Here is a 26,523-nt window from a genome sequence, read left to right on the forward strand (position 1 = left end):
TTGAATTGTTAAAAATCATTTTTCATTTTTCTACCTTCCTTGTCCTTCATCAACCAATTGACTTCCAAACTGAGGTTAGGAAATAAATGTACAAATATACTGCGATATGAAATTAGAGGGGGGGGGTACCACGAAACCAGCTGAGATCATGACTACAGCCAATCTGGTTATGCACCTCAAAACTGGAAGGGGCCTTCAATCATTCGCCTGGTGCGCCAGTTGCGTCCCTATCTGGACCGAGATGCTCTACGTACAGTCACTCATGCGCTCGTGACCTCCCGGTTAGACTACTGCAATGCCCTCTACATGGGGCTGCCCTTGAGGACCACCCGAAGGCTTCAACTGGTGCAGAATTCAGCCGCGCGAGTTTTGATGGGAGCTTCCCGATACTCCCGTGTAACACCTCTTCTCCGTGAGCTGCATTGGCTTCCGGTTGCCCTCCGGGTGAGATTCAAGGTGCTGGTAATGACCTATAAAGCCCTAAATGGCTTGGGTCCAGACTATCTAAGGGAACACCTGCTGCCGGCATCATCTTCCCATCGTCCTGTGCGCCCCCACAGGGAGGGCCTTCTCAGGGTACCGCCGGTTAATGAATGCCGGCGGGTTATTCCCAGGGGAAGGGCGTTCTCTGTGAGTGCGCCTGCCCTATGGAACCAACTACCCACAGAACTTAGGACTGCCCCCGACCTTCGTTCATTTCGCCGGGACCTGAAAACTTGGCTCTTCGATCTGTTTGGTCCAGACTGTGGGGTTGTTAATTTAACTGTGTTTTAGATTTACTCTTGGGGCTTGAATTTAATTTGTTTTATTTGTTTTTAATTTTTTGTATTCATGGTTTTAACTGCCCTGTAAACCGCCCTGAGTCCTACGGGAATAGGGCGGTATACAAATCCAATAAAATAAATAAATAAATAAATAAATAAATAAATAAATAAATAAATAAATAAATGATGTGTAATATGCCTATCACAATCATCCTGAAAAAATGCGTGCACACATGCACGGACACTCACACACACACACAGAGAGAGACAGACAGTATAATTTGCCTGGCCACTTTGCAAAATATGAAAATGAACATCTTCCTTTTCTCATATCCTTAACTGGTGAGGGACAAGACAGAATTTTCATCTATTCCAAATCATAGATCATAACCAAGAGAACTCTTAGCAACATTACTAATACTGATTTGAATGTTTCAATGGCATGTCACATGCCAAATGTTCTTAGAATAAGATGCAACCCTTGCTCAAGGCCTAATTTATCTCTAATTATGATGCAGTAGCTTTACAGGTAGTCCTCGGCTTATGACCATTTGTTTAATGGCAGTTCAAATTAACAACAGCCTCCGGGGGAAAAAATCATTTATGATCTAAATTCTAATTTACAACCATCACCTTACCCCCACAGTCACAATGATCACAATCTGGGCATTTCACAACTAGCTGACATTTATTATTGATTGTAATATCCTACAGTCACATGTTCACAATTTGCAGCATTTCTTTTGCCAGCTTTCAGCAAAGCACACCACTCATTAAACTGGATTTGCACTTATAATCAAAGTGGCTTGACTTATGACCATGGTAAAAATGGTTATAAAATCAGGTCTGGTCATATGATCACAAGGATTTACAATCACAGTGACTTACTTACAACAAAAATTCCTGTCCCAACTGTGGTTTTATGTTGAGGATTACCTGTGTCTAAACAGTTCAAACTCCTTTTCTGCGCAAATCGCAATCCTTATAGGGAACAATGCACATATGAAATCCAACTTCATTTAGTCAAAGAGCCCACTGAGCTACTTAGTAGCACATTTTGCAGTGTGGACCTAAGCAAAAATTAGAGAGATCCACTTTGGTATAGTGCCGTGGTGGCGAACCTATGGCACACGTGCCACAGGTGGCACACAGAGCCCTCTCTGTGAGCACACGTGCCATTGTGCCAGTCCTAGGTCTTCAGCTAGGTTTTATAAAAGCTTTTCGCTTTAGGCCTCCACCGCCATGTGTAAAAAAAAAGGTTCAATCAATCAATCAATTTCAACTTCTTGAGGGGAAAAAAGATATTGCAAAGTTGGAGTTCATTGAACTTTTTAGTCCCACCCAGTCTGCCATTACCACCGTAGCCACACCCACCCAATGGGCCACACCCACCCAATGGGCCAGCCATGTGCAAAAAAAAAGGTTCAATCAATCAATTTCAACTTCATGCGGGGGAAAAAAAAGATATTGCAAAGTTGGAGTTCATTGAACTTTTTAGTCCCACCCAGTCTGCCATTATCACCGTAGCCACACCTACCCAATGGGCCACACCCACCCAATGGGCCATGCCCCCCCGGCACCCGATGATACATAAGTAGTGGGTGTTGGGTTGCAGTTTGGGCACTCGGTCTCTAAAAGGTTCGCTATCACTGGTATAGTGGTTAAAGCATCAGGGTAGAAACCAGGAGACCATTAGTTCTAGTCCTACCATTGGCACAAAACCAGCTGGGTGATTTTGGGCCTGTGACTCTCTCTTAGCCCTAGGAATGAGGCAATGGCAAACCACTTCTGAAATCTGGCCACGGAAACTGCAGAGACTTTCCAGGCAGTCACCAGAATCAATACTGATTCCAAGACCCCCGCCCAAATAAAACAAACAGCAAAAAAATACATTCACTTTGGCAAGAGAAGAAGGGGACAACACAGAATGAGGAAGCAGTAGGCGTGAGCCTAAATGGACTCCAGAAGATGGTAGAGGACAGGAAGGCCTGGAGGAACGTTGTCCATGGGGTCGTGATGGGTCGGACACGACTTCGCAGCTAACAACAACAACATTCACTTTACCCCATGCATGCCTCTCTAACTGTATTCTTAGATAACTCACACAAGCCTTGACCAACATATTGAGTGAAAGTGATGGGAGTTACAATCCAACAAACGTGGCTGCTTAGGTAGATGGTTAGTAATCACAACAGGGGATACTTTCTATAGAACTATAGAAAAATTAAAGCAAAACTTCATCTAAATTTCTCTCCAGATTTGCAAATTCACTTTTGACGAACAAGTCAGCAGATATATAGAGATCAGTACATACAATTAAGGCTCATATCTACTATAATCTTGAAAAAGAATTCAATAACAGTAGGACATTTCAGAGTAAATAGTTGTCTCCTCAGTAAGTATCTTGAGGCCCAGCACCTAAGAATACTCTGACAGGAATAGATTGAAAATGACAGTGAAAACACAGTTCCATATCACTAGCATTCAAAGCGGTGGTAGGATTCAAATATGTGAACAACCGTTTCTCTGTGTGGATGCCGCTTCCAGAAGTCCATTCTGGGCTTGGGCAACAAAAAATTAGCTACCGGTTCTGTCGAACTGGTGTGAACTGGCTGAATCCCACTCCCCAAAAACATTCAGTAAGAATATTCGACATATCTGCACATATGCTCTTTTCATATCTTTCCCAAAATTACCTCCTATGCCTAGAACATTTCAGATAGATTCTTAGCCTGATGAGCTGCCCTGCAGGCTCTGAAATAACTTGTATTATGTAAGTCTTCTTCAATGAGCTCCATAATAACTGTTGTTTTATTAACATAATTTCTGGTCCTATGTTAAAATACTAAGGTAACACAAGTCATCGTAGCTTACCACTTGGAAGAAAGTTGCCGGGCTAATTTTTTCAAAACTGCAGTCTATTTATTAAATAATGTAACTGCCAAATGTTAATGTTCCACCTCGGTGGAATACGTATGGTGTTACAACTTTCTAAGCCTCTGAAACAATCTCATACTCACAAGCATTTTTTTCCAAAAGAGGAAGACCCAGTCAATGGAAGACACCAAGTGATATAGACTAATATGAATTCTACCAAAATATATCCCCCCCTTTTTTAGAAGAAAGGGCAAACTGCCTGGTCTAACCCCAAAACACATTGCTCACAAGCCCCAGACTGTTTTGCTTCTCATTACTGTTGACAGTCCAATCATGTGTATCTTAACAGAATATAGTACACCAATTAGGATCTGGCACATTAGAACCACAGAGTTACAAACAGGGTATCGAGCTGGTCTGTCCCAGAACTTAATTGAATTGCACTGCTATTCAGAAGCCTTTTAAATGAGCTAAGAGCTTTTTGATTTGTCAAGCTGTGATTATAGACAAATTAACTTGCCCCAAACTTTTAGATACATCAATATAAACATTTAATGGGCTTTTTCAGTTCACAAAGCTTGGCAATTTTCCAAAGCAACTTGCTTTGTTGTCTAATTGTTGCATTTAATAGGCTTTCCCTCAAATGCTGGACTCAAATTCACAGTGCTACAGTTTAAAACAGCTACTTTGCCTTTTTTTTCTATGGCAGAAGGAATCTGTCTTTTTAATGTATTCAAATTGGTGCATCTGCCAGAACCTTAAGTTAAATTCCAAGCCAAGTGTTCTGCTTCAACCATTTGACATCCAGATTTCACATCAAATCTAAAAGAAGGCTAGGATGGTAGTATAGAATATTCCGGCTACCCTTTTGCCACATTAGCATCACTTATCTCTTTAGCTGAAACAACTTCCAATGGCTTAATTCTACTAAATGGGAGGATAAAAAATGCCTATAATCCAATACAATATGGAGTGATCCTGCAGCAGATTTAAAGGCAAGTATAGTATTTTTAAGCTAAAAACATGACAAATTTTGTCACTCTGGTAGTGCCTAATCCAAATTAGCTTCCACTGGTACGTTGGGATGAAGAGAACTGACATGTATTTCAACCTTCCATCGCCCAGTTCGCTCCCACACAGTCGGCCTCCTCAGGGTGCCATCGGCCAGGCAATGCCGTCTGGTGACTCCCAGGGGGAAAGCCTTCTCTGTGGGCATGCCGACCCTCTGGAATGAACTGCCTCCGGAGCTGCGGACGGCCCCTGACCTGAAGACTTGGTTATTCCAACAAGCGGGTCTGGACTGACTCTGTTTTTTAAATTTGGCTTTTATTGAGTTAAATTGTCATGCATCTATTACATTTATTATTTAATTCTTTTTTAAATTTTGTATTCCATGTTTCTTAAATTTTTTGTTGTGAGCCGCCCTGAGTCCTTAGGGAGAAGGGCGGCATATAAATTCAATAAATCTAATCTAATCTAATCTAATTTTGACAGTTCTCTAGTTTATGTCAAGCCAGGGATTTGAATCATGGAGAACAGAACTCTTCTTCCACATGTTCCATAAGATCTGGCTTATAGCAATTGTACTAAGAAGGCTCTTTAGTACTATAGTAAACAGTGGCAAAACATACTGACTTACTGTCAAGAAATGACAGTGTACTGTAAAGGAAGTTAAAACTTAAGCATGCTGAAATGCTATGTGAGAAACACCTTGAGTGGGCATGAATGGGGAGATGCTGCCTAGAAAATGGTCAGATAAGAGACGGCATAGCCCACAGCTGCATAATGGGTAGAAAAAGAAGCTCAGAACCTCTTCCTAACCTCTTCTCAGACTGTAAAGGAGACAGCAGGAGATTTGTACTTTAAGACTTGCAAGATTCTGTTAACATAACCTTACAATAAAGCAGAATTAGCTCAACTGATCATGGGTCCTGTCTGGTTTACCTGAGAAGTCTGACATACGCTTAGGAATAGTCGTATTGAGAAGACCACAGGGGCAATCAATGGACCAAAAAGACATCTGTTTATTCTTAGAATGGAAGGGCTTAAAGCTTACTAACCATACATTACATTTTAAATTCCATTAAATATTTCCACTTGAAAAATTTCACATTACCCAGCCCTGAAGAACAGCTTATTTAAAAACAAAGGTTCTGGGTTTCATAATTAGACATAACTGAAACCCAAACAACGTTATAGAGCCATACATACAGTTCAGCCATATAAATGCTGGAATCTAACTTCTGAATAGCATGCTTGTTGGACCTGTAACCCCAACAGTTAGTTTTTCTTCTAACATACTTTTACTCAGTCTCTCCAATTCACAATAGGTAAAACTCTTCCTTGTACATGTATCCCCCACATTGTCAGGCAGTTGCCAAATACAGAACTGCAATCACAGATTAATCAGTAATAACCAAGCATGGGGACCTATATTTGCAACTCATCCAAAACTACAGAAAAAAATATATCATTATTTTCACTGATCTCTACAGCTATGATACTTTCTCAACCTAAAACAAACGTGCCCTTTTTCTGATTACAATGGAGCTCTTGTTCCTTTTTTGCCCATCACTGGTGTTAAAATGTCATGCCCCAATTTTTTTTTTATCCTCAGCAAGTATAGTCAATTGATGTAATACCCTAGTTGTGATTGCATAAATGTGTAAAAAGAAAAGTTAACCATCAATCAAATAGCTTAATCAATTTGGCAGGGGGGGAAAGTGACACAACCAAAACCTTGTATTCATGAAGCTTTGGGGAAAAATATTTTGGCAGGCAAAAAAGGAACAAGAGATACAATATCATTATTTGCCCTATCAAAAAAATAAACTGGAATCTGTGAAAGAAAGTTTTCTCCTCATATGGAGACTGAATGTTTTATCTTTTATTCCCAAACAGGACATAGCACTCCAGTAGACAGCCTCCCCTCTTCTTCACAAGTTTGAACCCAAAGGATCCATCAGTACCCCCACTCTCCTTTGCCTCATCTTATATAGTTTCATATTCCATTGTCGCCAAAGTCATGGTCACAATTAGCTAAGCAGATTAAGCGGAGAAGGTTCACTTTCATATCCGTGTCCTCAATTACTGTTCTCCTTCCTTTCAGGATTACTGTGTACAATAACACCTTACTAGAATAGCCCCCTCTCTTTGGAACCAACTCCTTTCCTAAATAAAAAATGGCAAACACCTACACCGAGATACGGAAAGGCTATTTCTCTACGGTGCAACCTTGACAAATTTAAGCAATTATTTCAGGCACAGTGCTACCAACGCACTGAATTTGCACACCTTATTGCAGGGGTCTTCAAACTTGGCCCTTTTATGACTTGTGGACTTCAACTCCCAGAATTCCTCAGCCAGCTTTGCTGGCTGAGGAATTCTGGGAGTTGAAGTCCACAAGTCATAAAAGGGCCAAGTTTGAAGACCCCTGCCTTATTGCCACTGGCAAACAAACTAAAAATTAAAGCTGGCGGAACTTTTTTCCCCAATAGAAAAGCAGCACAGCAGCCAGGTCATACACTTTTAAGTGGCAGTTGTAGGATTGTCAGGAAAGTTGTGCGTTACGGGGTAAACTCATCAGCAATTCCACAGGGGCAGCAATGTGGTAGCCCAGCCGGCGTGCTTTTATCCTCATCTCGGCTGGCCATTTCTAGCTACCGGGGCGGGGGGGGGGGAGGAGAGAGAGAGAGAGAGTAAACCATTATTGTCTTATATAGTCCAGACTTGAGCCAAGTCCCTCCTTTGGCTATCACACCAAAGGTGGCTTCCGACGGACTCGAGTCCGGTGCCCGTCCAGAGGCCTCCCTTCTCGATTTTCGGATCCTTCGGCTAGAGGGTTACCTGCTCGACGGTGGCCGGGTCCATGCTCTCGATGCGGGCTGCCGCCGTCTCGTACTCATCCTCGCTGTTGTAGCCGGCGCCGACCTCGTCTTCCTCGGGACTATTGCCTCCCCCTCCCCCGGGCCCCGCCGCCCCGCCGAGCCCTAGCCCGCCGCCAGGACCCCCCCGCCGTCGCCGCTTGCTGTGGCCGGGCCCGGAGCAGCAACCGCCGCCTACTCCGCCCCGCGCTTCGGCCGCTCCGGGGTCGAGTAGGCCGAGGCCGGGCCCGTCCCCCCCGGCTCCAACTCCGGGGTTAGGCGGCGGAGGGGAGCCGGCGGGGGGCAGTCCCCAGCGCGGCGGCGGCGGGGGAGGCGAAGCCCGGGGACGGGCTCCGCCGCGCCCGGAATGCGGATCCCCGGGTCCGACGCCTCCTCCGACGCCGACGCCGCCGCGCGGGTGGGAATCGGCGCCGGGGCAACCCCGGGAGTCAGGGCCGCCGACGCCGCCGGGGCCCCCCGGGCCGCCGGGGCCTCCCCCTCTCGAGCCGGGCTGGTCCCTATCTCCGTCTCCGGCAGCCGGGCAGGCCTTCTTCTTGGGCAGGATCGTCATGGCCAAAGCGAGGACGGGAGGGAAGGAGGGGGCAGGAAGGGGCCGGGAGGAGGAGGAGGAGCACCGAGGGGCGAGACCCCCGGGCAGGAGCCGCGCGGAAGGACGCGCGTGTCGAGGCGGCGGTGGCGGCGGCCAGACGAAGACCGCCGCGCACCGAGGACCGACCGACCGACCGACCGCCGCCGCCGGGTGCCCGGATGAGACGGGCTAAGCCACGAGCAGGTTACCCGGATGAGGAGGGCTCGGGAAGGCGAGGGGGGGGGGAAACAGAGGGAGACAAGGGCAACGTCGCGGGCGAGGAGTGGAAAGGGACGGCAGAAAGGAGAGGGGAAGGTGGAGGCAAAGTGCCCGGATGACAGGCTCAAGCGCAACGTATGGCCGTCCCGCGGCAACTCCGCTCAGCTCAGCAGAGAGACGGAAGGAAGCGAAGCGTTCAATCCCCCCAGGAGGCGCCCGAGAGGGAAGCGGCCGTCCCGGGCGGCCCAGTTTCGCTGATGAAAGGGCCTTTTCCCCCTGGCGCCTAAAGCTTCCGGACCTCTCGCGGTCTCCTGACAGCGGCGTCTACTATGGCCCATGTATGGGCCCGGCCTAGTATCAACATCAACACAGCCGGCCTCTGACCCCGGCGAGCTCAACTTCCGTTTCCACGCCCCTTAGCAACAGGTGAGGCGGTCCCTAGGCAGACCGTAGCAACCGTCCCTTGCCTAATGGTTGAGCGGTACGTTATTTAAATATTCAGAGACTGTTAGTGGCGGAAGTCCTTTCCTGAGTAGACAGCGTTACTGTCAGTTAGCTGTTACCCGGCCTTTTTGTTTCTCCTCTTCCCCTCCCCCTTCACAGTTGACTGAGGGAGGGAGGCGGGAGCTTTTAATTTTTCTTAGCAGCAGGCTTCGTTCCGATAGGGCTAGGAATATAACTACCGTTCCTTAATTCGTCAACAAGTGCAAACCTCATTTGTAATTGGCGGAAATGGGCAGAGTCTTTCTGATTGGCTGGGGGCTCTCCCGGGTGTAAAAATTGATAGGTTGAGGCAAAAGTTCTTGCGGCTTTTTTGGTGTCCCGAAATTCTTCGATCTGATTGGCTAATGAGCACTTCCGAGTGGCCTGATTCCTAAACCGTCCAAATCGAGAAAGTGTGTTCTAGTGCTTTATGTTCCTTTTCTTGAACTCGATGTTTGTTGCAATAGCTGAAACTACAATTCCCAGAATACTTATTCAAAGGCCATTCTTTCTGAGTACACTGGGAATCGTAGTCCCAAGTTTCTGTGCCGACTGTATCGCCGAAGCATTTGAACAAAACAACGTCGAGGGTGAACTAAACAGGTTGCCTTTTTTTTGTATAATTATTTTTAAAGAGAGGAAGTGAAAACTAAATTAGTTTTCATTTTGTAGATAGACATAGAAAAAGTAGCTCCTCGACGGTTTTAAGAGTATATTAAATAGAATATAATGGCCAAAAATATGGCCCAAAACATGGTTTTAATACAGGCTTTCCCAAAAATGAGGTGTGGGAGGTGCAGAGAAGATCCAAGGATGGCATGAAGAGTCTTTTAATTAATAAATCCACCTAGCTTAAAGTTTCGTTCTATTGTTTTCATTATTCATTTGTGTTCATTTTGGTGTTTGGATTTTGGGGGGGGGATGTCTACAGTAAGATAATACTGTACTAAAGGGAAGTGTGATGGCAAAAAATGTAAGTAGTAGCTTTTTTAAAGAGGCATTTTTAATAGATATGGACAACATTTCTAATGGACATTGCACATGATACTGAATTTTGAAGTATTGTTTCTGTTAGTAGTAGCAGCTAACAACCATGAATACTGAGCTGCAAATATCTGGATGAGTAAGTACTAGGTGGCATCGAGAAGCAAGAGGTTTCTGACCTTTTGTATCTGTATGGTGTAATCTAGCAGTGACTCAGATTTTTATACAGGTAAATTCTCAATTTACAACCATTCATTTAACAATGGTTTGGAATCACAATGGTACTGAAATAAGGGACTTATGACACATCCTCAAAGTTATCTGTTGCACCACCCCGCAGTGATGTGATCGCAAGTTGGGCACCTGGCATTTATGACAGTTGCAGCATCCTGCAGTCATGTGACTGCATTGTGACGCTTCCACCCAGGTTCCAATAAGCAAAGTCCAGGGGGAAACTGGATTCCCTTAATGACTGCATGATTTGATTAATAATCACAGTGATTCACTTAAGAATTGCAATAAAAATGGTCTCCAGTCACTGGATAACTCGCTTAATGATCGAATCATTTAGCGATCATATATTCTGAAATGTATGACCAGAGACAATATTTGAACCTCACTGTTATATCCAGATTATGCAGTTCAAGTTGTTTGTGGGAACAGAGGGCAGAATATTTATTTATTTATTTATTTATTAATGGGACTTATATCCCGCCCTATCTCCCGAAGGACTCAGGGCGGCTAACAACAATAACATACAATAAATACAGAAATTAAGATAAAATTAAAATTAAAGGCCTCTGTATAATAAATTAAAATTAAAAATTAAAATAAATTAAAAATTAAGCTGTGCGATATTTGCAATGTTCCCTATCCTTTTCCTGATTACTGATTTTCAGTATTGGGGTTTCCCAAATATGTTGAAGCACCTCAAAATTCCTTAGTAGTAATACAGAGCACTAGGTTAAGAAAGCTGATTCTAAATATTTGTTTCAGGTTTTTGTATGCTTAAATGTTAAGCACAGTAAAAGATTTATTGATTCAAATTATGCTAAACTGTCCTTATTTTTACATTTTTAAAACCAAATGTAATGATATACTCCCAATTCCATGTACATTCATACAGTTCCACAAATCTTATGCATGTCTATGTATCAGTGTTATTTCCAAAAAAAAAGTTTATATACTGCTCAAAAAAATAAAGGGAACACTTAAACAACACAATGTACTGTATTTAATAGTAGGATGTCTTATCTTGTGTTCCCTTTATTTTTTTGAGTAGTATATCAGCTCCAGTTAGATTTGCCTTTTTATGCCAACAACGTGTGCTTTAAAAACATTGTTTTTATTGAGAAAGATAATTTGGTTAAAGCTTTTCCCCCCCTTTTTTTCTAGATTTTAATTAGAAAATGTTTTATGGAATAATAATTTCAATAACTTTCCGAGTCATATTTGTAATAATGGAAGTGGCTGGTATACGAGTTCAGTAAGTGACTATGTTCATCCCAAAATTCTCTGATACTTTCCTTACATGGAATAAAACGAGCACAAAGCTGCTTTGGAGCTCTCATCCAGTGTTGTTTATTGGCACAAAACTACAACTGCATCCAACTTCTCTCTTCAACATCTTCTCTCCCAGTATACCTCAGTAATGATACCTACTGATCCTATGTTAAACCCATCCCATATGCTTGACATTGTATTTCTCCCTCATTATACACAAAACCTCCCCCCCAGTCCAGATCAGTTTTGTTCCTCCTATTTGTACACAAATAGGAACCCGAGTTGATGTGAAACTGCAATTATACACATCACAAGCCCACACAGCATGAGAACAAAGGGGAATTCTTTTCTAGTCCAACCACTTTTCTCGTTCCCTCAGGGCACAGCAAGAACTTTTGTCATATTGAGGGCTAAATCCAGAATATTCATATATTCAGCAAAATGGATGAGTAACATTTTCCGGACCATCCCATCACTTCAGAAAGTGAAAGGGTTTGTTTGCCTATCTGAAACAAAAGTCAAAACTTCTTGCATATGGTGAATTAACAAGTTAGAGAAAGTTCCCTTTAGTTTTTTTGGGTGACATGTTTTTTTTACTCTTACAGAGGACCATTCAGACATGTACTTTCACCACAACATTCTTGAAGCAGTAAGTTTATCTAATCCAGAAAAAGCTTTGCAAATGGATTCTGGTGCATTGTTATTAGATGTTGTAAGAATTCTCATATATGGCCTTCATTTGAGACAGATCAGAGATTGTAAACTGGAGATTGGAGAAGGGAACTATGTGTAAGAAAATGCAGATTTTCTTTGCATATAGTAAAACCTGGGAATATTGCTATCAGTTTCATGAGGATAGAGAATTCTTGTTCAGTTTAGCTCTGAAGCTGACATCGGGAACTATATTCTACATTTAGGGTGCTTGTAGGTGAGATTTTCATTGTGCAGTTGGGTTGCTTTATTCCCAGAATGCCTGATAGCACCATTTATGGAAAAAAAAACAGAAGAGATTTCAGGAAAATGAACATATTATATTCTGTTCCTTACCCGTCTGCACTGTCTATTTCAAGCATTTGTACTTAAAACTATTGTTGAATTTCCAGTTCCCCTAAGAGATTTTTAAAATAAAAATAAAAGACATATTCTTTTCCTTGGATATCATTCACTTCCCATCATTTGTTAAAGTACATTTGTGATCAGCATTAAAGTGCACGGGGAAAAATTGACCGCATTTTTTTAATTGTCTGACACATGGAGATATTGCTTTACTTGTGTGGGAAACTCTGGTGCATAAATGAACAGCAACCCTGAGAAACAAATGTAGAGGAAGAAAGGGAGAAAGCCAGAGTATGTGACATGTGGGTCTGTCTGAGGATACTAATTTTCAGCACCCCATAGATTTAGGAAATTAGCCTGAATGCATTTCATTCCATTCATATTCACTAATATGCTACTGCTTTGCAGGCCTCCAGTACAGCAGGTTTTTTTTTTGCAATTTGGCCATTACCGATTCCCATAATTCTTTAGCATGGCCAAAATTCATGCTGGCTGAGGAGTTGTGGGAAACATTCCAGTATATGTGGAGGGCAGCAATTTGTGGAAGACTGTATGGCATCCCCTAAGGTGTGTCTTAATTGACTGGTGATTTTCAGCTGTCCCATAACAGGTTATTGTTATTCCACAAACATATCCAGGAGAGAGAATCCAACATAATTAACAAAACAAAAAACAACAACAAACAGACCAGAAAACAGTCAAGATGGACACAAACAGAACAAAGAAGCCATTCCTGTTTGAGAGAAAATCCTTTTCTGGACATGAGAGCTGGCCAACTTGATGCATGCTATGGGCCTTGTGGCTGGTTTGATACCTAGAACGGTATCCATTATCCCACCAAAGTGCTTTTGCTTCTTCTCTGCCTTCTGCCATCTTTAGTTCCTTCTCCAGTTACAGTGCTTGGTTAATGTCAAGATCCAGTCTTTCTCTCCCCAGTTATTATAATGCAAAAAATGTCTGTAGGAGAAAGATGGTCACGTAGACCACTGTATCCTGCTCTGCAGAGTCGGTTCAGTTCTTCACAGCGTATCTTCCATCAGGGTGGTGAGATGAGACGGGAACCCAGCTATACATGCATGTGACAGTTTGCAGCTGTAGACTTGGGATCTCAACTCTTGGAGGTATAATACACATGCACAGTCTTTATGCTACACAATGTGGGGAAGTGCAGGTTTCTCTTTGTGTGTGTGTGTGTGTGTGTATGGTTGGGATCATGAGGTTCCCATGAGGTGTAGCATTTTGGTGCAATAGACTTTTTTCTTTTGCTTTTAAAGTGCAGTTTCCAAGAGACAGAACAGGTATTGGGAGAGAAGGAGAGAATAAGAGAAAAAGTGGCAGCTGGGGTTTTGAGGAAGCTTATAGGCTCCATCCACCCCAATGATGTCATGGCTTAGCCAGGAGATAGAAAAATTGTTGGAAGCTTTGTTGATTCTGTCTCTTTTTTTCCCCTTTTTCATTTCCCTCCTTAAATCTTGCAAGCATCCATGGGTCATTGCTCTAATCACTCCACCACACTTTCTTGACACAGTTAATTAAAGAGGTTTTCTCTCTCTTGAGAGACTTAGACCTTGAGGACTAGGTTTTCTGAGGCTGTACATTCAGCCTGTAACTCTTCTGTCAGCCCTGGCTACGCTGATGTAGGAAACCTACGACGTCTTCACCATTAGATTCTTCTTCCCTTCTAAAGCCGTGGGTGCCAAAGCCCTTGATTCCTTTCCTGCTCTAGAATCTAAACCCTTCTTCAGTTCTAGACTTAAGAGAACAAAAAGCAGGAGTCTTAGCTCACCCATGTCCACAACTTCAGAGACAAGAGGTTTGGTATTGTGAAACTATCTAAAGGGTAAAAAAAAACCATCCCCCCCCCCCCTTAGCAGGGATATGTTCCTGAGTACTCCAGAGATCCATCTACTGTGACCCAGTTTTCCCTGCATTGCTCTACTCTTCTGAAGTTGCATAGCATCTGGGATCCACTTCATCTCCTCTATGGCTTTGACTGCTGGGGTATGGGAGTTGGGCAGGCACCTCTTACATAAGAACTTCCTGTGTTGGTGGGTATCTATCACCCCGACAAAGAAAGCTGACTCCCTCTGATCTTCTCCAGGTTGCAGCAACAGGGCGGGGCAGAACACTGATGTGGAACAGCCCATCCCCAGATCCTAAATAAGACTCTGTTGACCAACAGGGACTCCCGAAGGAAAAAGGACCACCAACCCGACCCCACCCCAGCCTCCTCTTACAAGGAGGAGATCTTGACAGTCTCGTGAAGGAGGTATGGAGGGGAAAGGCTGGAATTGCGCACGGGTCCACCAGGGCCTCGAGGTGACGGAGGCTGACTGTCATCTGGGGTGTTGGCAGGAGGAGTGGGGATGCAGATAATGGCTGCTCTGAAGTCAGTGGTGTCACAGTTCAGCTTCAAGTTGTCATGGGTTTTGGCATTCAAGTTGGAACGGCTAGAGAAGCAGAAGACAAAGGAAGAAAGAGAGAGAGAGAGAAATTACGAATGCAGAGGTCAGCCCAGCCTCATAGTATGAGATTCTTTAATAATAGACCTTGGGCAGAGAATCAAAGACTTCCTAGATATAGCTCAACCATAACTCCCTGCTCACTTGGCCAAATGCTGAAAAATGCAAATAAACTTAGCCATATCTGGAGGCTCAGGGATGGGCTGAACCACAAAAATTCCTAACAAATATTAAAACTAAACAAAAGGAGCATGTTGTACAAATGCAGTCACACTAGCCCACAGGTCTGCAACCCGCGGCTCCGGAGCCGCATGCGGCTCCGGAGCCGCATGCGGCTCCCAGTCCTCTGCCATGTGCAGTCAAAAAAAAAAAGTGGGACTAAAAATGTTCAATCAATCAATTCAAATATGCAGGGTAGGTGCATATCTCGCCTTGGCTCCACTCTTCAGACAAAACCTGTTCTGCGCATGCGTGCATGTATGCGCCTGCGCACATATGTTTGCGGCTCCCAGGTTTTCATTTTGTGAGGGAACCGGTTCCGAGTGGCTCTTTCACTGTTTCAGGTTGCTGACCCCTGCACTAGCCAATATATTTCTGAGGCCGCTGAGTGAACTTCAGCCTTTCTTACACAGCTGGGGTTACAAAGGTCTATGGCAGAGCGCTGCTTCTCCCAAAGAGCTGATCCCCAACATTTTAATTATTTTGAAAGGTATCATTTCCATCTTCCATAATTTGTTCCCTGACTAATCCTTGGGACAGTTTCCTTAGCTCAGGGGTGTCAAACTCAATTTCATTGAGGGCCACATCAGCATTGCAGTTGCCCTCAGGGGGCCAGGGTGGGCGTGGCCTACTGGGTGGGCGTGGCTAGAGTGCGTATGGCCTACTGGATGGGCGTGGCCAGCTCTACATCGTTCGCATCAAGGGTGCCTATGGGGGCCTGGGCAGGAGTGGGACAGATCTGAGGGTCTCTGGCAGAAGGAGGGTCTCTGGGCCAGGGCCAAGGCAGTGGGGGCCGTTCCCTCACTGTTTCCAGGATGGCTTCGCGGGCCGCATGAAACCACTTCGCGGGCTGGATCTGGCCCCCGGGCCTTTTGTTTGACATGTCTGCCTTAGCTGTTTAAAACCCATCAGCAGTATATTGAGTGATAAGCATGCATTATATTTCAGAGATACAGTCCAAAAGCCAAGCTGTCTTTGGTTTGCTTGTATTCCTTCAATCTTCTCGGTCATCGCTTTTTTAAAAAGACATTTGATTAAATTCCAAGAAGAAAAATCATAACAATAAAACAATAGCAGGCAAAAATTAAAAATTAATATGCGATATATTTCATATGATACTAAACCATGTGGCTTGATATACAGGATGATCACTGCAAGGACTTTAATCATATTTAGAAAGGAGGAATGGAAAAAAAGGGGGGAATGGTCATTTTGAGATAAACGACAGTCTTAAAAGAATATATACATCAGCAACTGGATTCACAACATCTGCTAAGCCATAAACAAATCACTTTGTAGCTGTAAATGGCAATATTTACAGCTGCAACATTTGTTAACAACATTGTTGGACCAGCATCTTTTCAGACACTTGAGATTGTAGAACAACTTGTTAAATCCTATAAAACTAAAAAACATATTCATTGTTATAGTTACTTTTCATACATCAATTTGATATGCAGATAATAAGAAATGAAAGGAATAAAAAGAGGTTTATATTTAATAACAACAACAACAATCTTGGAGGTCTTCTGGTCCAACCCCCTGCTCAGGCAGGAAACCTTATACCATTTCAGACAAATGGTTGTCCAGTCTCTTCTTAAAAACTTCCAGTGTTGGAACATTCACCACTTCTGGAGGCAGGTTGTTCCACTGATTAATTGTTCTGTCAGGAAATTTCTCCTTAGTTCAAGGTTGCTTCTCTCTTTGATTAGTTGTCTAGATCAGGGGTCCCCAACCCCCAGTCCATGGACCAGCAAGTGGGCTGCACAAACAAGCAAAGCTCCATTCTCAGGATGCAGGCAGTAGTCAAAACCACGCACTCTCCGGTCTGCAGAAAAACCTTTCTCTATGGCACCCGTCCCTGGTGCCCAAAAGGTTGGGGACCTCTGGCCTAGATAATGGTGAGTTTCTTAATTTCTATAGAAACTGTCAATAAACTAAGATACAACAAAAAATAATTTTTACAGTTTATTGGACTCTATTATGTTTGTATAGAAAAGGACTAAGTTGTAATAAGGATAATGCTTCATTAAAATATGTGTTTTTATGATGTCTTTATTAAACTTTGAGAGAAAGCAGTGGACTATACAAATATGACATTGGGACAAAAGTTAAAATTTTCAGAGAATAGTATTTCTTGAACTACACGCCTATTATATGGAATTTGACAAATGGACAATGTAAATGGCCTCTCCTGTGGTCAAAAGACTGATATTGTTGTATTGGAAAGATAAATGGACTGGACTGAAGACCTGATTTTACTTGCTACCTTTGAGCAGATTGCCTATAGACACAGACTTTGTATGGGTAAGTATAATGAGATATGGAATTCATATCTGCGGTAGGTAAAAAGAATAGTTATATAAATGTATTAGAAATAAATATACACATACCTGAATAATATTTACATTGGATGAGTTTAGGTATTATATATTGTAACTGTTAATAATTATATTTTCTTTTTTCTGTTATATTTTTTAACTTTTTTAAAGCACTTTTCACGTATTCTTTGAGAACCTATCAGTCCTAATTATCTTGGTGCTTTATTCATTTTCTTTTTTCGTTACCTTTTTTAAAAGCACAAAAATAAATAAAAACAAACAAGTCCCATTTGGCTTAGCACAATGTATGCACTCAGCCTCTAGTGAAGGGTTTTTCTTTCACTAAATGAAAGATTTTTCATTCATTTGAATGACTGTGAATTATATAGCCCAGCTCCACTCCAGCAGGGAAGAGACCAATATTTAACAGAATACAAGAGTGAAGTGAGGGAATTGGAACTGTCCACATCCTTGTTTGATGATTCCTGCATTTGGTTGGTGAATAGGTAGCACCCAGTGTTTCATCTGTCCCACTTGTGCCGGCAGAGGACAAGCATGCTGTGGGTCTCATCAGCCCAATAATTCCAGCTGGTGGGGTCCAGGAGGAGGGCCTTCTCTGCTGTTGCTCCAGCCCTCTGGAACATCTTAGGTTGTTGGCCCCAACCCTCCTATCCTTTCCTACGGGCCTAAAGACCTACCTCTGCCAGTTGGTTTGGGGCCCCAATGAGGAAATAGGACAATGGAGATGGTTGATTGAGTAACAACAGATCCCACCTCCTCCCAGTCCGCCCCCGCCCTCTCCATGTGTCCTTTTTTACTCTTTGGCTTTAATTTATATTTTGATGCAGGGGTCCCCAACCTGTGGGACCGGGTCTAGTACCAATCCATGGCCTGTTGGCCACCGGGCTGCGGGAATGGCTGGCGAGTGCATGCATGTATGTATGCACGTACCCTCCCCACTCACACTAGTGCCACCAGATGGGTGCTAGCAGTCCCATTTGCGTGTGCGCGGGGCCACTAGTGCCAGCATCACACGGGCACTAGCAGCCCATTTGTGCATACACGCGGGCACTAGCAGCCTGTTTGCACATGCATGCAGGCACTATCTGATGTGGCTATTATACTCTGTGAATCATCTGAAAGGAAGACTCTGTTTGATCTTCTTCAAGGGACTGAAAAAAGTATAAGAACTAAGAACTAGAACTAAGGAGGAACTTCCTGACTGTTACAACAACTAACCAGTGGAACAGCCTGCCACCAGAAGTGGTGAATGCTCCAACACTGGAAGTTTTTAAGAAGAGACTGGACAGCCATTTGTCTGTAATGGTATAGAGTTTCCTGCCTGAGCAGGGGGTTGGACTAGATGGCCTCCAAGGTCCCTTCCAACTTGTTGTTGTTGTTGTTGTTGTTGTTATTAGTGATTTAGTATATTTGTGCCCACAGGGAGGGAGTGGGGAGGGCCAGAGGAAGAAAAGATGGAAGGAAGGAAGTCACTGCAGAGAAACTGAAGAGATGAATACATCTGAGGTAAATTTTTCACACCTATTGTGTGCCATTCAAGTATCAGAAGTTTTAATGGAATGAAAACTTGCCTCTGAAGGCTTCCTGTCTTCACTGCTTTTCTTTCACAAGTGGTGTTTTGAAAGGAAAATTATTCTTAGTCATGCATGAGCACTTTAAAAGCTCAGCCAGGGCCAAGGAGGAGCATCTTTCAGCAGGTAGAGAATGTGATTCTTTCCTCATGATGTAACATCCAGTAAGGGATTTAACCATTTTTTTTTCTTTACCTCTCTTCATTTTGTAACTTTTTCTTTATACAATTTTGTGTTTATCTTTTTTCACTTTATAAAAATGTATTTAATATTTTTTTTTTAAAAAAATAAATATACAGTAAGGGGGAAAGAATTTTAGGTCAAAAGCACAAAAAGGAAGGTCACCACTGATGAAGTCCAAGCAATAAGCTTAACAATTATATACAGTTTACAAACAACACTGGCTGCATTCACACAACATACGGTACTAAAACCATAAGTAAACCAACTACATTGTAGCTTACTGTGTGTGTGATCTAAACGGCTGGGTTTACAGAGCTGGCTAAATTGTAAGCTGTGGTTTGCAAGCCGCAATAGCTGAGTTCACATCAGGCAAAGGTTTTTGGAGTGCAATCCTCTGGCATCTGTATGGTGACCCATATTGTGACCGAGTGCTTGGGTTATAATATTTCAGGCCCTGGCTTTGTGTGTTTTTATGTTTGGGAAGCAAAACGTCTTCAAAGAAAAACAAGAAAGTCCAGGTGTCTCTTGAAAAAGCATCTTTGGGATAACTACGACCTGGATGACTGAGAATCTCCATAGACATTTGGTGCTATTCTTTTGGTGTTGCCACTCTTCTACCAGAAGGTGGCAGAAGATCCATGATAACAACAACAACAACAACAAAATAAGCCAAGCAGGTCTCCAACATTGTTGAATTCAGTTTCTAACTACTCACCTTAATTTCAGCAAGACTCGCATTTCTTACTCGTGTCTATTTATGTGAGCTATTTGCAGCTCGAGAAAGTCCAGAGACTACAAGGTCGCCTGATGGGAACTTTTCGAGCAGCGCAGACTGTTTCCCAAAACAATATGATTGAACTGTATTGGTGGACAATGGACATGGGGTGGCCCAGGGAGGAAAAGGCGGGGGGGGGGAGTTTAACTATGCTACCTTTCGTGCCAAAACCTCAGAACCATCTTTGCTTCTTCTATACCAGACATGTCAAACACAAGGCCCGGGGGCCGGATCCGGCCCGTGAAGTGGTTTCATGTGGCCCACGAAGCCATCCTGGAAACAGTGAGGGAACGGCCCCCACTGCCTTGGCCCTGGCCCAGAGACCCTCCTTCTGCCAGAGACCCTCAGATCTGTCCCACTCCTGCCCAGGCCCCCATAGGCACCCTTGATGCGAACGATGTAGAGCTGGCCACGCCCACCCAGTAGGCCATATGCACTCTAGCCACGCCTACCCAGTCGGCCACGCCCACCCTGGCCATACCCACCCAGCCCCTTGAGGGCAACCGCAATGCTGATGCGGCCCTCAATGAAATTGAGTTTGACACCCCTGTTCTATACCTATTTGGATCTATCATTAAAGTTATACTCTTGGTAAAATAATGTGCCAGGAGTTTCTTTTGCTGCATATGCCAATGGGACGGGTGGGTCTTGGTTTGGTACTGTTCCTCTGGTGTTGTCTCTCTTCTACCAGGAGGTGGCAGAAGATCCGTGATTTCAGAAAAGCTGCAAGAAACACCGAGTCTTGCTGAAATTAAGGCTAGTACTTAGGAACTGACTTCAGCAACGTTGGAGACCTGTAGCCTAACGTTTGGCGGATCATTCATATATTAAATTCTCTTCAGCCATCTTCTTGAGTCGCTCACAGTGTCTTCTGCTGCTCTGTCTCTTGGGTACCATTACTTCCATTTTTCAGACCCCCCTCAAGGTTTCCTTGGTCTCCTGTGTCCTCCGGTTTCTCCACTTACAGTATCTGCCCGTTTTTCTTTCAGCCTTTAGGCTGCTGGCATCCCTGCACTCAGCCAGCATCCATTTTACACCTGGGTGTGCCTTCTTCTGCCTATCTTTGTCCACCTCAGTATATGAAAGTTGGTTTCTTCCATTTCCTTTGCAGTAGTTCAATTATATTATGGCCAATTCTTTCTCCTCCTGAATGACCAGTTGCATCAGAGCAGCTGAGTCAATTACTGCAAGGAGGAGGTGGGGGGGGGGAGGGATCACATTTATAGCAGTCAATCTGCAGATACTTAACTCATCCTTTTGACTGACAAGCTCTTCATTCTGTTGGAAGACTCAACAGAAATAGCACAAACGGAGCCTAGAGCAGTAATCAAAAGGCATCTAGTTCTGACACAAAACACCCATGACTGAATGTTTCTCCCCAATGAATGCTGCTTCTGGCTCTTCCAGATGCCGATGCTATGCCTGCTTTCCTGCTATAGGTTCTTTTTTTTTCCTGAATGGGTGCCAATAATTATCCTTCGGATAATGGAAGTGACTTTTACGCTTCTTCCCTAAACTTTTTTTCTCTGTGCTTGCACTGTCCAGCCTCCTTCAGCCTCTCCTCAGATTTCTTTCCATTCAAACCCATCTATCATTTCAACTTCCCCCAGAATCATTCTTGAAATGGAAGTGTTAAATTAAAATTGTGTCCATGGAATGTTTGGTAACTCCTTCAGTCAAACATTTTTTTTGTTTTGTGACATAATCTAAAGCAGAGGTCCCCAACCTTTTGGGCACCAGGGACCGGTTCCGTAGAGAGAGGTTTTTTCTGTGGACCGGAGGGTGCAGGGTTTTGTGTGCTGCCTGCATCTCACGGATGGGTCTTTGCTTCTTGGCGTGGACCCGTTGCTGACATGCCGTGGCCCGGTACTGGTCCACAGACTGGGGGTTGGGGACCCCTGATCTAAAATACTATCCTCTCTTGTTAATGGAACTCAATTTTAAATCTGCACTAAGTCTTAGATTCTCAGCAGGACTGAATCTTCCCAGGAAAATTGAAAGTTATGTGGGGAGATGAAAAGCTTCTCTCCAATCCTTTTGATCTCATATTTTATCAGTTATAGACAGATCACCACTCTAATGTAGCTTTCCAGAATGCCCTTTGGGTACAGGACTTCAGTTCTTATCATTCGCACTCAGTCCCTCACGTATGGCACCAGATTAAGAAAAACTGCTGTATCCGTTAGATCTTCCAGCGAGAAATACTTCAACAGGTCATGTGTATAGAGTAGCACAATAAAGACAAGCTCCAGCTTGGTTCAGAATAAGCTATAGTTTGCTTAACCATGGTTTTCCTGAATAAATCAACGTTGGAGAGGGTCACAAAACAAACTAAACCATTATGATTTTGACACTGCAGTGGCTGGAGTCATACAACATATAAGCCTTTAGGGTTTATGAATTACAGTGGTTGGGCTCATGCAGTGTATTAAGCCAAGGCTTCATAAATAAACTAGAATTAATTAATTAAGAAAATGTATACGGCTGCTCAACACTCTCAGTGATTCTAGGCAGCTGATAAAGCCCAGTACAAAAACCAATCACTCCCATGTCCCGGGCAACAAAAAACAAACCAGCCTGTTGATGGGCTTCATATTATTCTGGGGTTCCCAGGCCTGTTGGCAGAACCACGTCTACAGGGCCTTGTAAAATAGTGTCAGAGTTGGAGCCAATCTTATCCCTGCAGGGATGATGTTCCACAGGGAGGAAACCACTACAGAGAAGGCCCTTTTTCCTGATCCTATTAAATGGCTCTCTTAGGAGGGGGACCCATAATATCCCCTGCCTCCCCACTCTGGCGGGAAGTAATATAGTGTTTTGTGAATACAGCCATGTGAGGCAAGGACTCATACCAACAAGCCACATGCAGCATCTCTTTATGGCCCTAGACCAGGGCTTTTCAACCTTTTCACCCATTGTACCACTTTTAGGATATGACAACATCCGAGTACCACCAGTCGCCTAGCAAGGTGTCAAACACTTGATGACACCCCCCCAAAAAAGGGGAAAAAGTGATGAAGTACAGGTAGTCCTCAACTTACTGTACAACAGTTGGCTTAGTGACTGTTTGAAGTTACAGTGGCACTGAAAAAAGTTCCCCCCAAGCCACAGCCGAGCAAGACACCTGCCTGCCCGCCCAGAGGCGCTCTTCCTCCTGTCCAAGGTTTTCATTGTTGTGAGCATTTCTGTTGAGGATTGGCAACGGAGGTGGGGTGGGGGGGTGTTTGGTTTTTATTCCCCCCGTCAGCTGGGTGTTTGCAGCAGGTTTTGGTCACTTCACATGACCCTGGGACACTGTGACCGTCATAAATATGAATCAGTTGCCAAGCATCTGAATGTAAATCACAAGACCCTGGGGATGCTGCAACATTCCAGCTGATTGGTGCTTCTTCTGGGCTCAGAAGCGCCAGGATCAGCGCCGAGCTCCAGCTGCAGCCTGGCACTGATCCTGGCGCTTCCGCTGAGCCCTGACAGCCCTGCAGCTCCAGCCATCTGTCGCTCAGGCTTGTGCGGTGCTGCCACCGGTTCAGCTCATTCCCCTCCCCCGCTACCACTTTTCTAGGATGGTCGTGTACCACCTGCCAGGTGCCAATGTACCACAGGTGGTACCCGTACCACTGGTTGAAAAGCCCTGCCCTAGACAGCCTAATAGCACAACAAAATCAGGCAGAAAAATCTGATTTGCAGCAGTGCCCTCCTACTGCACTGAAAGAATTCCCACTTTCTACCTTAAAGCCCTTAGGGTCACCCTTGGTGATCACCCATGTCCACTACAGTCCTCACAAGTCCATTTAAATAAAATAAGTGGGGACCTATCTACAAACCATTTGCCCTATAGTTTTAGCAGGTTCCTGGTGGTCTCCCATTCATGTACGAACCAGGTCAGATCAACTTTGATTCTGGGGGATTGGACAAGGTCAGCTATTTGCTGACACCTGCAGTTAATCACTATCAAATTAGTGCCACAAAAGCAGCAGTTCTTCAAAATGGAGTAAGTGAAAATTCACTTGTCTGTCCCACTTAACACAATGGGGTGTACTTCTGAGCATTCACGCATATGATTGCTGCCGTAACATTGCTATAACCCTGTTACAATATTTCTAGATCACAAGGTTCTGAATTGTAAAGAGTTGTAAAGAAACTTTAAATTTTAATATGTTACAAACCACAAGGGGAGAGTTAATCTTGCAGGGCAGCCTATGAATAATATAATAAATCAATCAATAGAATTGCATGGCACAGATCTCCTATGTATTAAGCAACAGAGACCAGCTCATGGGTTAGTACAGAAAGGCAAAGGGTTTGGGATTTCATTCCCATTAGCCACCAGCAATAAGGGGCACAGTGGCTCAGCAGTTAAAGATGCTGGCAGTCCGAAGTTGAGACTGGGTGAATGTCCATTACTTGCCCCAGCTCCTGCCCACCTAGCAGTTAGAAAGCATGCAAATGCAAATAGATTAATAGGCACCACTTCAGTGGGAAGTAACAGCATTCGGTGCACCTTTGGCATATAGCCCTGCTGGCCACGTGACCACGGGATATTTTTTTCGGGCCACACAGGCCCCGTCGGCTAAGAAACAGGGATGAGCACCACACCCTAGAGTCAGACATTTACATTTAGCCACCACCATTGATTCATTTACTTATTTAAATAATTTGTATAGCTACTCATCTCACAAAAGGGACCCTGGGTGGCACACAATGGCAACCCCCCCCCTCCCCCAAACAATAGCTCAGGAATTCTGGCAGTTGAAGTCCACGAGTCATAAAAGAGCCAAGGTTGCCTACCCCTGCCCTAGCTTAACCCTAACCATAAACTTCTCTATCCAGTCTATCTATTTCTGTTAAGGTTGTAACTGCCCAACCTCCTCCTGCAGAGCCCAAACAAATTTTCTTAGTAAACTGTTCATAAATCTCCTTTATGCTTCATCCTACCGTGGATCTGGTTGCACTTGACATCATGGTACAATTAGATCCACTGTATTATTGAACAAATTATTAGCTGTAAAATCAGTTATGCAAGAGATGGAAGGGAAGCAGCTATGGCAGTAGATTACACTGCCATATATATGCAATTACGCAGTCAGCTGCATGTTTAGATTGGATTTGGCATTTTTGTCCTCCTATCGACTCCTTCCCAAGGACCTGAGGTGGGCAGATGTTTTTGTTTGATGGTGTTAGTGGCATTGTCACAGGTAAGCTGTTGCAAGTAACTCAGCCTTTGGCAACTGGGGATTTTTTATCAATGCCAATGATGTTTAAGTGGTGCTCCAAATGTTTTGGAATTGTACCCAAGGTGCTATTCCTATCAATACCATTTTTTATTTTTTTAAAATTTTTTTGCCAGAGTCATTCTGCTTTTATTTGCAGGTCTTTGTATCTTGTGATTTTTCTCCAGTTCCTTTTCTTCTACTCTGCTGTCTCCATGTGTTACAATGTTCACTATCCAGACTTTTTTTTTTTTACTTTCTTATCTACAGTGAAGACAACTAACATATTTACTATGGCAAAAACTTTGGTGACCTGGAGTTCAAATCATCAGGTTACTGTATTTTAAATCGGTATAAAATATTTTTTTTAAAATTTAATTGCACTCCGTTCTAGGATGTATTCTTTATACATCACCATGAGGTATTTTTACATACTCTACAGATGGTCTTTGATCTCCAGGGAGGAAAGCAGAGATGGGGAACCAGTGGAAATTACCCAAATAAACCCCCAGCAGCCCCAGCCAAATGACAATTATGATAGATAACAAGGAGTTCTGAAAGGCCACGAGTTTTTTCTCTCTTATTTGTTTATATTAATTAATTTATCTTTTCATTTGAGTACTAGTGAGACACAGTTTATATTGCCAGCATATCAATCTAAAATAATAATAATAATAATCTGTGATTCTAATACAGTCAGCACTAGTTGTCAGTGGCCCTTCAGGCCGGAAACCTCCGGGGATTAAACCTGAGAATGCTTGCTTAAAATGCTTTGCTACCGAGCTGAGGCTTCTCTCTGTACTGAATAGCTTTGGTAACACATTTGAGCTGTGTCTCCCCAGTCCTCACTCTCTCCTGCAGATAATGGATGTAGTCAAAGTTTTTTCCGAGCATGAATAATGCAAGTGGAAGCAATCCCTTCTTCCCACTGCTTGGGTGTTAAAAGCTGTAGGCATACTTCCTACCTCTGGGGGGCAGCACTTTTCTGGCTGTTCAACATATCCAGCTCTTGAGCACTGGCACGGCTCACAGACATGGTGGAGTTGGTGAGGCGGGTGGTGCGGCGCCTGTTGCGGCGGGGGCAGCAGGAGGTGCTTAGAATCCCTTTGCTTCCTTGCTGGGAGGAGACAGAGGTGCTGCGGCTGGTGCGGTAACCCAGGGGCTCCGTCAGACAAAAATCACTGTAGGAGTGTTCATCAGTAAACTCATGACTCTGCATGTGGGCGAATAATCATAATAAAAAAAATGCCAGGGAGGGGAAGATGGAGAGAAGGAGAAAAATAAAAATAATAATAATAATAGAGGTTAATGTGAGTGGGCAAACCTATTCTGACTCCCAAACACCCTTTCTTCCAGCAGTGTGCTCGTATCAGATCACTTAATTAATACTTCATCAGAGTTTTCCACTCTGTGTAATTTAGTG

General features: G+C 43.7%; 2 protein-coding genes across 5 annotated transcripts in view; both read right to left on the reverse strand.

Annotated features, from left to right (window-relative positions):
- OTUD5 (OTU deubiquitinase 5) overlaps nt 1-8,653 on the reverse strand; it is a 58,288-nt gene extending 49,635 nt beyond the window's left edge. For 3 of the 4 annotated variants that reach the window (XR_014025314.1, XM_081319447.1, XM_081319446.1), the window contains exon 1: nt 7,488-8,645. Coding sequence is in view for 3 of the 4 variants with exons in the window: in XM_081319447.1 (XP_081175573.1) it covers nt 7,488-8,075 (588 nt within the window). In the remaining variant the exon portion in view is untranslated. Of the gene's footprint in view, nt 1-7,487 lie in introns of all 4 variants that reach the window. The other variant, XM_081319448.1, reaches the window with a different exon arrangement.
- A 5,918-nt stretch (nt 8,654-14,571) lies between these two features.
- The window catches only part of KCND1 (potassium voltage-gated channel subfamily D member 1), a gene marked incomplete at both ends in the record, with an annotated part of 57,997 nt that continues 46,045 nt past the window's right edge, over nt 14,572-26,523 (reverse strand). The window contains 2 exons of the mRNA XM_081318112.1: nt 14,572-14,788; nt 26,066-26,313. Coding sequence (XP_081174238.1) covers nt 14,572-14,788; nt 26,066-26,313 — 465 coding nt within the window. The remainder of the gene's footprint in view (nt 14,789-26,065; nt 26,314-26,523) is intronic.

This window comes from Vipera berus, assembly GCF_964194415.1.
Source record: "Vipera berus genome assembly, chromosome: 2".
Lineage (NCBI taxonomy): Eukaryota > Metazoa > Chordata > Lepidosauria > Squamata > Viperidae > Vipera > Vipera berus.